This window comes from Callorhinchus milii, unplaced genomic scaffold, assembly GCF_018977255.1.
Source record: "Callorhinchus milii isolate IMCB2004 unplaced genomic scaffold, IMCB_Cmil_1.0 Scaffold2, whole genome shotgun sequence".
Taxonomy (NCBI): Eukaryota; Metazoa; Chordata; class Chondrichthyes; order Chimaeriformes; family Callorhinchidae; genus Callorhinchus; species Callorhinchus milii.
Genome location: NW_024704743.1, coordinates 72,158,612 through 72,172,194, shown reverse-complemented (window position 1 = coordinate 72,172,194; position 13,583 = coordinate 72,158,612). Strand labels below are relative to the sequence as shown.

The 13,583-nt window shown below is 39.7% G+C and overlaps 1 protein-coding gene across 5 annotated transcripts in view; it reads left to right on the top strand.

The window, feature by feature from the left end:
* akap9 (A kinase (PRKA) anchor protein 9) overlaps positions 1 to 13,583 on the top strand; it is a 118,592-nt gene that overhangs the window by 103,143 nt on the left and 1,866 nt on the right. For all 5 annotated transcript variants that reach the window (XM_042332271.1, XM_042332270.1, XM_042332269.1 and 2 more), the window contains 10 exons: positions 1,209 to 1,431; positions 2,085 to 2,235; positions 3,674 to 4,375; positions 6,432 to 6,682; positions 8,727 to 8,847; positions 9,428 to 9,610; positions 10,524 to 10,727; positions 10,984 to 11,216; positions 11,851 to 11,939; positions 13,016 to 13,160. In XM_042332271.1, the coding sequence (XP_042188205.1) occupies positions 1,209 to 1,431; positions 2,085 to 2,235; positions 3,674 to 4,375; positions 6,432 to 6,682; positions 8,727 to 8,847; positions 9,428 to 9,610; positions 10,524 to 10,727; positions 10,984 to 11,216; positions 11,851 to 11,939; positions 13,016 to 13,160 (2,302 nt within the window). The remainder of the gene's footprint in view (positions 1 to 1,208; positions 1,432 to 2,084; positions 2,236 to 3,673; positions 4,376 to 6,431; positions 6,683 to 8,726; positions 8,848 to 9,427; positions 9,611 to 10,523; positions 10,728 to 10,983; positions 11,217 to 11,850; positions 11,940 to 13,015; positions 13,161 to 13,583) is intronic.

Here is a 13,583-nt window from a genome sequence, read left to right as displayed (position 1 = left end):
GATCAATTAGATGAGTATTCATCCCACATTACTCATGTTTCCTAAATGGATCCTGTGGTTTAGTGTCAAGCACCTTTCTTGGTAACTTGTTTCAGTTTTGATTGTCTTCAGTGTAAAGAAGGTTGCTTATGCAATCAAGGATGGAATAATAAAAGCAATGAAGGATATCTTAGTTAGACTTGTCATCCATGAAGGAAATTTGAGAAAATGGATGAAGAGAACTTCCTCCATTCATTGCTTCCTCCCTTTCCTCCTTCAAGGCCGGTCTCAAAACCTTTCTCTTTGACCGAGCCTTCAGCTCCCCTCTCGACTCTCTTCCTCCTCCTCGCTCCCTCCCTTCCCTCCCCTCACCCTGACCATTTCCCCCCTCCTCTCTCCCTCCCTTCCCTCCCCTCACCCTGACCATTTCCCCCCTGCTCGGGTCATGACCCAACTGTGCAGCGCCTTGGGACGTCCTCCTGACGTGAAAGGCGCTCTATAAATGGAATCTTGTTGTTGTTGTTGTTGTTGTTCAGTAGAATTAGTTTTATTCACGAATTTGCTGATTCCTCTTGTGTCTGATGGACTTTCATGACTCCCAAATGATGAGTGCTTATACGTAAAATGTTGTATGGATGTGCAATAGAAGCATCATTTCTCTTTTTCCTTTCCTTTCAAGGTAATATTGCCAAAGCAATGGTTAAGATGTTGAATATGAGTTTTCAATATTTCTAAGGATTTATTCCTCATCTTAAAATGTAATATGCAGATTTTTTGAATAATCTTAAATTCTGGGTTAGGAAGCCAATTTTCTACAATTCTTGAAAAGAACTTGGTAAGAATGTAAGACTTTTCCCAAAAGCAGTCTTATATTGTAATACTTACTATTTAAAAAATGAGAGATTTGGGTTTTCAGTGTTGCATTTTAATAATGCAAACTGAACAACTATAGTATGGACATGTTTATAGTGTAAATAAATGCCTATACATTACGAGATAGAATGGGGTTATGGTTATTGATAACTAACCATATGATTTCTTTTTATTGCATGTATTCTGCATTTTAATATTCTGCAACCAGTTCAGGGAATCAAAGCTTAAATAAATGGAAGTAGACATTCATGGATGTCTCTAGGGCTTGGATGAATACTTGGTATTTAAAGTGTGTACTATAAATGCCATCTTACCAGTATTTGTAACAAGGATCTAATGCCTATTGTCCTTTGTAGTGGAACTTTTGGAGCCCAACGTACAACAGAAACAATCTCAGATTCTGGAGTTACAAATTGAGCTGAGCGCACTTAAAGAGAAGGGAATGGAAGTTCAGGAGCAGTTGAATTCTGAGAAGATGATGGTGGCAGAACTGAAAAATGAACTTTCTCAAACTAAACTGGAACTTGAAACAACACTCAAGGCACAACACAAGCACTTTAAAGAGCAGGAGACCCTGAGGTAATTCATTAGCAAACTCCCACAGTCTTATTGCTCTAAAAGTGATTAAATTCTGCAAGAATTTGACTTGTAAAATTATTATTTTTATTAACTCTGGAACAGTATACTAAATTGGCATAAAACAAAAATGTGTAAACACTGGTAATCTAAAATAAAATGAAGATAAAGGCGGAATTTGCAAGAATTTCTTTTACAACAAGGGTTTTTAGATTATGGAATACCTTACAATAATTGTCCGAGCTGAATCCATAGCAAAAGAGAATTAGGATAAATAGTGTGGGGAAAATACTATTGTAGAATATGGGAAAGAGCAAGGGAATGGGATTAGGGTAGATGGTGTGGAAGGGAGGAGGGTAATATCAACATAAGCACAATGGGCAAAATGGCCTCCTACTGTGCTATAAACATTTTAATGATTTATATAATGTTGGGAATCTGAAAGGGGATGAGAGGTTAGCATTTCATGCATGAACCTTATTGGAACGAAAATAAAGTGACAGCTGCATTGCACAAAAAATAGTTTCTAGGTTCATTAAAGATTGCTTTTTGGGAGTGGACAAATAGCTGTAAAAGTGCACAGTTTAAATTGCTGCTGTTAAACATTCAGGCCCTAAGAATAAACACTTCACTGGTTCTTTAATGACTTTTTTTAGAATGGAGTTAAATGAGAAGGCAGCTGAGCTCGATATGGTAAGTGACACACTGGCTAATGAACAGAAGAAGATCCGGGAACTGCAGTGGGCACTGGAAAAGGAAAAGTGCAAACTAGATAGAAAAGAAGAAAGAGACCGAGAACAACTGGAGGTTTGTATGTTTTATGGATCCACTGACTCATTTTTTTGGCACTATTTTCTCCCATTGTCCATCATTCCTAATTAGGTGCTTGGATCATAACATTTAGCTGCAAAGGATTGAAAGATAAATAAAGTTGTGTTTGAACCTCTTGCTACTATTTGACCATAGCAGAAACAATAACAACAACAACTTGCATTTATATAGCAACCCTCACACAGGGTAGCGTCCCAGAGTGCTTATCAAGAACAGGTGACTGCTGAAAGGTTTACCAAAACTCTACCACGTATCCTCAACCACACCTAACTAACTCCACATAAACTCCAATGTCTGTGCGTCTCCCAGCAACAACAAATTACATTTGAAAAGTGCCTTTCATATCAGGAGGACGTCCCAGCAGATCGATTTCAAGGTCCTCACTCTCTCCTACAAATCCCTTGACATCCTAGCACCTCTTTAACTCTCCAATCACCTCTGCTCGCCCCCTTTGCTTGGCTAACTCGGACCTACTGCTGCCCTACCCTAACTACGAGTTTTCAGTTCAATCTGCTTAACCTCTGTAACTCTCTTCCTCTAACCCTCCATCTCTCCCTTCTCCATCTGTCTGCAAGCCTGCCTTAAAACCTACCTCCTCTTCAACTGCGCCTATTGTCACTCCCACTTCCTTCCTCCCCCACCTTTGCTTGGTGTCTGCCCCTGTCACTTTCAATACTCCAAACCGTTGTCCTACATGAAGAGCACTATATAAATGCAAGTTGTTTTTTAAAAAAGAATAAATTCTCACACTATCCATGTCTTTTTGGGTAACAATTTTTCATAACACAATGAGTAGCCCTTTAGCCACATGCCGGATTGTATACAGAAGTGGTGTGTACTGATGCCCATTTTTAATTTCATTCTCTTTCTGGGAAAGTATTCAAGATCTCCAGGGTAGACATATTTTTCCACTGTAAAGTGCTGGTTTACCATGGTGCAACTCCATTCATACAGTATTTGTTTCAGTGATTGATTTATTTGATCTCTTCTTCGACGAATTGTTACAGTTGTATTAATTTTATTTTTGCCACCTGAGTGGATCACATATTTTCTAAATAATTACATGAAAATTGTAAAAGTTTATAATGAAAATCCTGGTTTAGACCATATTGGAAAGACATTAGTCGTAGGCAAGAGAATTGATCTTGTGATGCGCAATTAATTAAATTCAATTAAGTAAATAATCCAAACAAATATTCCAAGGAAAACTGCATTTTTTTTTACCCATCACTATGCTGAGGAGTATTCAGACCATACTCAGCTTTTATTTTTAAAACTATTTATTAGTGATTTGTAGATTATCAAACACCTCAAGATTTGCAACAACTCAACCCTTGCATACATTTGAATGTTAAAACTTTTATGTTTGACTGAAGTGCTTTGGGACGTGAAAAAATGCTCTGATTAATTTCAGGATTTGAAACTTGCACTCGATGATCAAAAGACGAAGAGTTTGCAGTTGGGAAACATTTTGGAACAGGAAAGACTGGTAGTAACTGAGCTCCAACAGAAACTAGATTCTGAAAGCTCCCTGCACGCAACTGAACTGTCCCATGAAAGAAGGCGGACCTCTGAACTTCAGATTGCAATGGATGCTGAAAAAGCCAGAACTTCAGAGCTAAATAGTGCGCTTGAACGAGAGCGACAGTTCTGTGTGCAGCTTCAACAGAGTGCAGAGGAGCACCAAACAGGGGTGCCCAAGCAATCTGGGAGGATGTCCGAAACACTGCTTCGGGAACTGCAGAGCCAGCTGGAAGATAAACATGACCGTATAGTAGAGTTGGTGAGCGAGATGGAGAGGTATAAGCTGGAGTCTGTTCAGTTGAGACAACACCTAGAGGACGAGCAGCAGATTCACAAAAAGGCTGTGTTGAAGGAACACGAGACACACAGGTTGCTGCAGCAGAAGGTGGACGCCCTGCGTAGTCAAGAAGAACTGCTGCTGCACCAGCTGGCGGAGGAAAATCAAAAGGTCTTGAAATTGCAAAGAGAGGAGCAGAGGCTGCAGGAAACCATTCTAACCTTGCAGGAAATTGAACAAGAGAGGATGGAAAGAGAGGCAGAAAAGCAACTGGAGAGAGATGTAGCTTTAACCGAAAAAGACTGTCAAACAGCGGTAAGCCCTTCAAACCAGTGAAACTACTTAACTCAGCAAATATACCATAATCTATTGTTATTTATAGAGACCATTAAGTTCACCCCTCCCCCGAAAGAAAAAAAAACGCATAGGTTTCCTTTCAGTGATCCATTTGATCTGAAGGCACGAATAGGATTACCTTCAGAAATACTTTTTTATTTTTTTATATCTGTTAGTAAATGTAACTTGTATTGTAATGCTGAATGATGCTCTTTACCGAGTTAGTTGATTTAAACTTGGGAGATCTTAGGGTCTCTACTTTAAAGACTGAAAAATCAGCCAGGGTTTCCCCTGCTCTAAAGTGAGCTCCAGGGGAAGGCTGTACAAAACTTGATTGCGATGGTGATCACAGTCAAGTAACCTGCTGTCCGGTCATACACATGATGAATGCCTTGTTGGATTAAGAATCACACTTTGGGCACTGGCTTTGGGACAGCATTTAAAAAGACAATAAAACAATTTGTTAGATTTTCTATGGAGTCCAAAAGCCAGATATATGGAAACAATATAGGATGCTTTCTGTCTCCATAAATTGTCTCTTTACAAACATCAAAACACACAGAATTTGACCTGGGTGTTTGGCTTGCCTAGTTGTTACTCAAAGTTTCTTTATTCCTTAGTTTATTTCACTCACTTTGATCTACCCCTCTGTAGAACTGTGGAAGAAAAAAGTAATTGAATGTCTACAGAGAGGAGGGAAGGGGAACGTTTGGTAGAAAAATACCAAGGAGCTTAAATTTGTCCTATTTTTTCATTTCTCAATACTTTCGACAAGGTTTGTTTTTTTCCTAATTGATGAGCATAAATGCAGACAGAAAAGCACTGATCAACTAGAAGAAAGTTTAACCTTCTCATTGTGGTGTTTTAGTTTGCTCTTGTGGTTTGGGCATTATCCTAATCACCAGTTGAATTATTTTGATGCAATCGTGCATTAGTCTGCAGCTTCTAACAAGTTATTGTCACCCAGATAAGGGTTTTCCGATACCCAGTTTCCCAAAGAAAAGAAAGCTGACTTTATGAAATAGTTTTCATTTCAATACTTATGTATGTTTCATAAGGTGTTCAAATATAGAATTAGTGGCGACGGTTACGATAACTTGAGTAGTTCCATAGTCTGTTAACTTTATACTTGTTTCCTCAATTTTCTTTCTCCTCATCTCTCCTGAAGTTGTTCAATTCACTTTTTCTTCTGCTGGATGGAGGACAACTTTGGTTAATTACCTTAAATCTATGACCAGTAGTTACTGACTTGCCAATAATAATTTCTCAATTTCTCCAAATGGATATTTTAGATTTGAGATTATTAGCTCTTCAAATGGGGGCATCCTAGCCAAACTCACCTAATATCCATCCATGCCCTAGTCTGGATCAAGAACCTTCCTTAGCTGATTTTCCCTTTTAACTTGACAGTGTCAATGTCAATTGTCAATGTTGCAATTGTTATCTTAGCTGAGACATACAATGCCAGGATTTGACCCTGTAAACCTGTAATTTTACGATTGTAGGTCTAGTTGTAGTTTTACTCTATACTATGAGTTTAAGGTCCCAGAGAGTGTGACTAACTGAGCCAGGCTGACAAGATCCCATGGAATGAGGATTAAAAAAAATCAGATAAAATCATTCTTGGATATCTTAATCCTTCGTGCTATCACATATCGGTAATTGTGTCCTGGCACAAAGAATACTAAATCTCTATTTATCTTGATTGTGTGTAATCAACAATAGTGCCAAAACTATTCTTGATTTTGAGCCAGCAGTGATTATGATCATTGTAACTGTTAGTTTAATTGTTGATAATGTTTACTGGTGTTATATTTTCAGGAATAGATACAAGATACGTTGATAAATACAATGCTATCCTGTTCAGTGGTTAACTAATTTCTGCAACTGACATGACTTCCTGTGCAGCACGATATATGCATGAAGTGCCGTTGCTAGCATTTGGAGATGGAAGTGATGTCAGCTAGAATTAGTAGTAATTTCTTAAAGTTAAATAAGTTAATGTAAGTGACTTCCTTGTTGTGTATGATGGCAGAACGCTTGGGAAATTGGATTGTCAACTGACAGAACAAGAAACTGGATTATTCAGCAGAAGCTTACCGCCCCAGCAACCGGGAAGAGTGCACCAGTTTGTATCCAGCACTCCTACGCTCGCTCATTGAACAGCTCTGAAGTCAACGGAGGAGATGCTGCATCTGGGGAAAACCTGAACCTGGAGAACATCAGTCAGAGGATGCAGATGATGATTTCCAAACTAAAAGCCATGGGGAGCAAGGATTCTAGAAGGTAAAAAGAGCCAGAAATCAAACTACAGCTCTATACATAACAATGCGGATGGGCCCCAAAGTGCCACAGTACAATAGACAGCATTATTTAAATTCTCTGAGCTAGTGCATGGGGTGACTAGCTGAAACCTCCTGCTCCATAAGCACACCAACAAAGTGTGGTGATGTTTTTAATAGCTATGGTGGAATACAAAACTCCAGATCTGCTTTGTGAGTGATAGGGTTTTGAATTTGTGTGGTTACATTGGTGCTTTCTCAAAAAAAAATTAATAATGGTGCAGTTTTCTGTTACTGTCAAAATGCAGTTTTTATTTTAAATTCTGAAGGCTGTTTTTCCTTGGCTGGTATATGGGAAATGGGGCATTATAGCTCAGCATGATCCTATTGTCAGCCACAGTCTCCAAGCATAGTGTTTCCCTAGGGGGATTACTGCACCCAGTTCAAGAGTAGTAGCGCTAACCAGGGGATTATTGGTCTTCTCTCCCCCCCCCCACCACCACCCACCCCCCAATCCCCTTCCATCTGGGTCAGAGATCTAGAGGGTCCCAGTCTCTGTCATATCTGACATTAACTAACCACATGGAACAGCAGTTGAACCTATGATCTTTTGGTGCGTTTTAGTCAATGCCTTTACTTAATAATAATAATCCTTGCATTTGATATAGCATTTTATCATGTCATTGATATGTCTCAAAGCACTTCACAGAATATACTGTAAAGTGAATTGACTGTATATTTTGTGGGAGAAACGCGGCAGCCAATTGTGCACAGCAAGTGTCCCACAAACAGTCGTGGATTAAGTGACCAAATAATTTTTTTTAAGGGATTATTATCCACGGAAAAGCGATCCGCCAATTGACTAACACCAGAGTTCCTACTTAATGCTAGGTAAACAGGTGGGTAGAGTAAGGAAACTTGCCCAACATTTCGACCAGCCAGGAATCGAGCCCAGGTCCTCTCGCTTGCGAGGCAAGTGCTCTAACCACTAAGCTACAGGACTCCACAGTCCTGCTGTCTTAATGCTACATGCTTAATCCTGTAGCATTAAGAGAGCAGATTACTTTAAATTTGAGATCTGTAAGTAACTTCACTGTATAGTAATAACTTTCTTTAATATTTGATATCAACATGCCTACAATGACTACTCTGTTTTTGCCATGTTTAAGAATTCTTCCTCTTTCCTTTCTTCTGCTGCTCACCTGAGGTTGGGACAGATTCATGTTATATCAATGTACATTTGTTTATTAAATATGTGATGCTCAATGGGATCTTTACTAAGCTTCAAGTGACTTCCTCGTGTTAGAGCCTGGGATTGCTTAGCAAAAGAGCCACTGAAAGGATGTATATTAAAAAAATCATCCTTAATGCTGGATTATCAGATCAGTAATTTATAGGGATTTAAGTATCCTTGTTAGTTGCTGAGGTCTGTATTGAACTAACCGTGCTAGGAACCATGGGTGTATGAGTATATGTTTATCTACAAACTTATTCTTTACTCGCATTCTTATGACTTCAAGTCATACCTATGATTTATGGTTAAATATTGCAATTTAATAATAATCATTGTTGCACCTTTCATATAACGAGGACATCTTAAAGCATTTCAAAGTGTACTACTGCAAAGTGTAGGGACAGTATTTTGTAGATGAATTTAAATTTGCACAAAGTATAATTTACCATTAGCTTTTTCAGAATTTTCATAATATTACATTTAAACCACAAACAGGTGAATACTAGATAGAGGAAAAAAAATGTACATTATTCTGTAGTTAGTAAAAGTTTCCTGATTTGTGTCCAGTCAGATGGGTATAACATAACTCCCCGAGCAGACAATTGCAGAACAGCATTGCAAAATATCTTACTCCAGACTGCTCTCTGCTGGGGCGTAGTCTGTGGTGCAGGGTGACAAAAAATAACTAAAATGTTTAAAAACAAGGGACAAAAGTATCAGTATGCAGTATTGTATACTGCGGTATGGAGAACATCAAATATTAGAAAAGCTGGTTTTATTGCCCATTTACATTGAAACATTCTTTCATTCACAGTTGGCTGGAGCCGGGAACTGAATCCCGCACTGCAGGAGATGAGGACCTGATATGGCTACAAAATAGCATTCAGGATGTGGTTTCTCAGTTACAGCAGCTGCAAGCTTCTGAGCTTCCAGAGGTGAGGTTGAAACTATTCATTCAAATATAATCTGATCCAATAGGATCATATACTGTATATCCCTGCTGGATACCTGCACACCACATCAGTAACAAGCACTGATTTGTTTCATGTCATTTGAGCGGCAAGCATCGCCTATTGTGTAACACAAACAGAAGTCGCTGGGAATCCCCTATTATATTGTGGGTTTGAAGAGTTGAGCAAATATCTTCCCTCCTTTTGTCCAGTTTATTAGCCAAACATGTTGGTCAACCAACAACAGACAGATTATTGCAGACCTGTCTAACTTTGTCAGCTATATCCTGCAAGGAGACCCACAATCCCTCCTTCCCATCCCCCACTAACTAATTGCCTCAGAAAGATATTGTTTTGAAGTGCTGCTCCAACCATTTGAAAGGGTGAAGGGCTATTTTTGATGTGTTGGGTTGGTTACATGCAGTTTGTGGCTCTGAAACATGAGACCAAAGGGGAGGTTTGGGATGTCTGGTCAGCCCTAAGGTTAGACTTTCAAGTCAACAGCTGTGCACTAGCCGAGGAAATATTCATTGTTAAATAAAGTGAATCTGTGATTCTCCGGTAGAACATAGCATTTCCACCTGGTGGATCGACTGGCACCCTCACCGAGCGACTGCTGAGGCAAAATGCAGACCTGACGGGCTACGTCAGCAAACTAACAGAAGAGAAGAATGAGCTTCGCAATAGTCTCCTGAAGCTGGAGGAGCAAGTTCGCAAATACCGCCCACGAGGTTCTAGTAGCAACCAGGTATGTGCCGTGAACAGTAAAGCCTGCTCAAGATGATGATAATCAAAGGTTGTGCACATCAGCTATTAGCGTCAGTGCATATAAACAATAAATGAGAAACAGCTACTAGCCTCGAGGCGTGCAGTTACTACAAGATTCATTCTGATCAGCGCATACCACACTGATAGACAAAACTTTTGTAGTTTATACTGTTAAGATGAGAAAATCATTCACTGAAGCTTTTTTCCCCAGCAAATTGATGCAATTCATTATGCCTTTTTGAAAAAAAGTCTATTTTAAAGTTGGGTTCCTCCAATAGTCTAGTTGGTAGAGGTACAATGCCAGTTGTGGCACTAAATTCACACACACCAGAAAAACACCTGTTTGAATCCAGGTCTGCAATGCAGTGGTTGATCTCATCCAGAGCATGGTGATGCAGTTGGGACAAATTGTGTGATGCATGTGTGATCAAAATCCAGAGATCTCAGCAAACGATACACACATGTGGATGTTATGATTGGACCATGTTCACCTGTAATGGCAAACCTCATGGTTTGCGCAAAATGACTGTTGCGTTTACCTTCATGAACCACCACAATGTACAACTGGAGGAATTTACAGCACAGAAGGAGACCACGCAGCCCATCATGCTTGCAAAAGCTTTTTAAAGACATAGTAATTGCTTGTGGAGCATTTTGAAATGTTTTAATGTAATAAGGTGCTGTAAAAATGCAGATTTCTTTCTACTGTAATATGGTGATCAGCATTAGCCATATTACTCCAGATTACATAGCAGCAGGAGTTTGGCCCATCTGTTTTACCATCCATTTTCCAAGATTCCCTTGACAAATCTATTTCATCTAATATCCTGATTCTTTTTAATTTCCAGGAACAGCATACATTATAAATAATACTGCCTTCTTCCCTTTTGCAGTTAACTAGAAGATCCTTGGATAACCAGGACACTATTGATTCTCTAATAAAATCAGAGAGAACAACCTGGGCTACAGAAAAGGCAGGCCTGCAGCAGGCCCTGAAGCAAGCAGAGGCAGAGCTAGTCAAGATGAAAGCAGAAGCCCGAAGTGAAGCTTTACAGAGGAGCCTGTTTGGATCAGATTCTGAGGCAATCACTATAAAGGTGATGCTCATGTTGATTTGGAGATGGTTCTGTACTATGCAGTTTCAGTAAATACAAAATATATTTCCACTTCTCTATGGAGTTTTGTGTTCAAATATTAGTTTTGACAGTAGTGACGCGGAGAGGGGAGGTGGCTTTCCGTGAGCCTCGACTACTTTAGTGTGAAAGTTATAGGAATGTGTAAACGGAAGGAAGGAAACACTGGTGAACGTCTGCAAGTCAGTGTTCTAACATTGGCCGTTTATTTTTTTTCCAGAGAATTTATGGAAAGTATCTGCGGGCGGAAAGTTTCCGAAAAGCACTGGTTTATCAGAAGAAATACCTTTTACTGTTGCTGGGTGGATTTCAAGAGTGTGAGCAAGCAACGCTCTCCCTCATAGCAAGAATGGGAGGTCAGCCGTCTTACACTAGTCTGCAGCTCATCACCCACCGTTCTAGGGGATTCACCAGATTCCGCTCTGCGGTCAGGGTTTCCATAGCTATCTCAAGGTGAGCAGAAGAGATGTTAGGATTTGTGTGATTTGGTGGAGCTATTTTACTGCACCAACCTGCGGTGAAATTTCTAAGTAGCTTGACTGCTCCCCCCCCTGCACTCCCCAAACCCAACCCGCAGCTCAGGTCCGAAACTCTGTTTGTCTAGCGCCTTGGCACGTCCACCAGACGTGAAAAACATTTTACAAATGTAATTTTGTTGTTAATGAGGTGAATGCTATGGGGTTTTACAACAATATTCGTCCTTTGGTTGAGATGTTAAACTGAGATCCTGTCTGCCTGTTTAGGTGGACTTTAACAATCTCATGGCACTATTCAAAAAGAGAAGCGAGTTTCTCCTTGTGTTCTCGTCAATAATCCCCTAAATAAAAATGGTCAAATATAAGGATTAAATATATTAACTGTGTTTGAGTTCAGCGCTTCACTTTTGCAGGTAGCTAATCAGATGTCTGACCCAAAACAATACATCAATAGATTGCAACAAAAATTCTTTAGCAATAATAACCAGTGTTAGATGTTAAAAACTGTATAAAAGATATTCTTTAGTTTAGAATATTGTTAGGTGGTGTGCATGTGCTAAGGTTGGGCTTTTTAAATATTTTTTGACACTTTTCTTCCCTTTTTTCTGCAGGTTGAGATTCTTGGTACGAAGGTGGCTGCGAGCTGCTGGGTCAAGTGGATTGACTGGTAGTAATAGGAATGGGCACAGCCAAGTGACAGGTGAGCTCACAGCAATGTCAAAGAGACGAGTAATAATAATAATAATCCTTGCATTTCGTATAGGACCTTATCATGTCTTCTAGATGTCTCACAGCGCTTCACAGAGTATACTGTAAAGTGAAATTACTGTGAAAAGCGCTATATCAAATGCAAGGATTATTATTATTAGAAACCTTAGAAATTTATAGCGCAAAAGTTGGCCCATTGTGTCTGTGTTTCATTCGTTTCAGTTCCATTTACCTGCCCTTTCCTCATACCATGTAGTTTACTTCTTTTTAGATATTTAGCAAGTTCCCTTTCTGAAACCTATTATGAATTTTGCCTTAAGTAGATGGGCAGCCCATATTCTAACCACCCTGCGTGAAAAAAAATTCTCCTAACCTCCCCATTTGCTCGTTTGCTAACTACCCTTATACACTGACAAGTGAGAGAGGTTTGATGCTATTGCTAAAATTCAAATTTTCAAATGAGATCTCTCCTTTTAAGGTTTTATAATCTCAGCATGTTTACCTTGATCTGTCAGCACCAAATAGATGTTGAAATCGTTGTAACCAGCAGGTGGAGCCGCTGATACTGAACACCAAAAAACAGAGATACTGCATTTGTTTGTAAATTGCACATTAAAAATCACTTTACAAAATAGTGACAACTTAACTTTCAAAATATTACATTTCATGACGCTGAACACTCAGGGCTCTGAACGTATTTGTATTATTTGCCTGTTACTCTCCTTTACATTTGCCCACAAATCTACTCATCTATATCCAGGTTTAAATTTGTAGCAATCTTGTAGACTCTTCATAACTAGTCAGAGCAATTTCTCGGTCGTCTAGTTCCGGAGTCAGACAGATCCACAGTACTTCAGAGCAGCAGTAGATTGTATCAGAGTGAAGCAGATGATGTTAGTTTCCCCACCCAAAGATGAAGTCTGCTCCCATAGTGTTACATAGTCCTGCTGCTCAACCAAAAACTGGTCAAACTAATGATATGAAGGCAATGATCTATAGTCATGGAGTTCTTTATTACTTGTCACCCAGTTCTTCAATTAATCGTCTTTTAATTTTTTTTTAAAAAAGGTAATGAAGTCACTTTGCTGAGCCCTGGGGGAATGTCTCCAGAGTCATCTGTGACTAGAGAATTGTTTGGGGATCGTAGACATTGTGCAAATAGACAAAGATCTGGTCAAGAATCTCCCAGGTCAACCACAAATTCTCAATCCAGGTAACTGAGTTTATAAAGCTAATACTGTAACAGGAGTATTTGTTGGAACAACCCCTCCAACCAATTGGGATTATCCTCCTTAGGGGGAGGTAAGTGAGATCTTGGAGTTGAACTGGCTCCAAGGTGACATGTTTGACAAAGGAATATCAGAATCAAGCCCACCTTTTGTATCTCGGTAGTCCATTTCCTGAACCAGGCGGATCAGGGCACTGCTGATGACAGCAAGGCCAGGCTGGCTTATCAGCAGGAATTGGAAAGGCAGAGCGGTCACTTGAACCAGGGCTCTTCTTACTCAGCTCCTGTTAACCCTGTAAGCCAAAGCCCTAACGAGTTGGGTGTACCTACTAGACAAGCAGCGGGAAAGCTTGCCACAGTGCCCTCATTGCCATGCTATGCGGCTTTAGCTGGATAAACTCCAGCAGT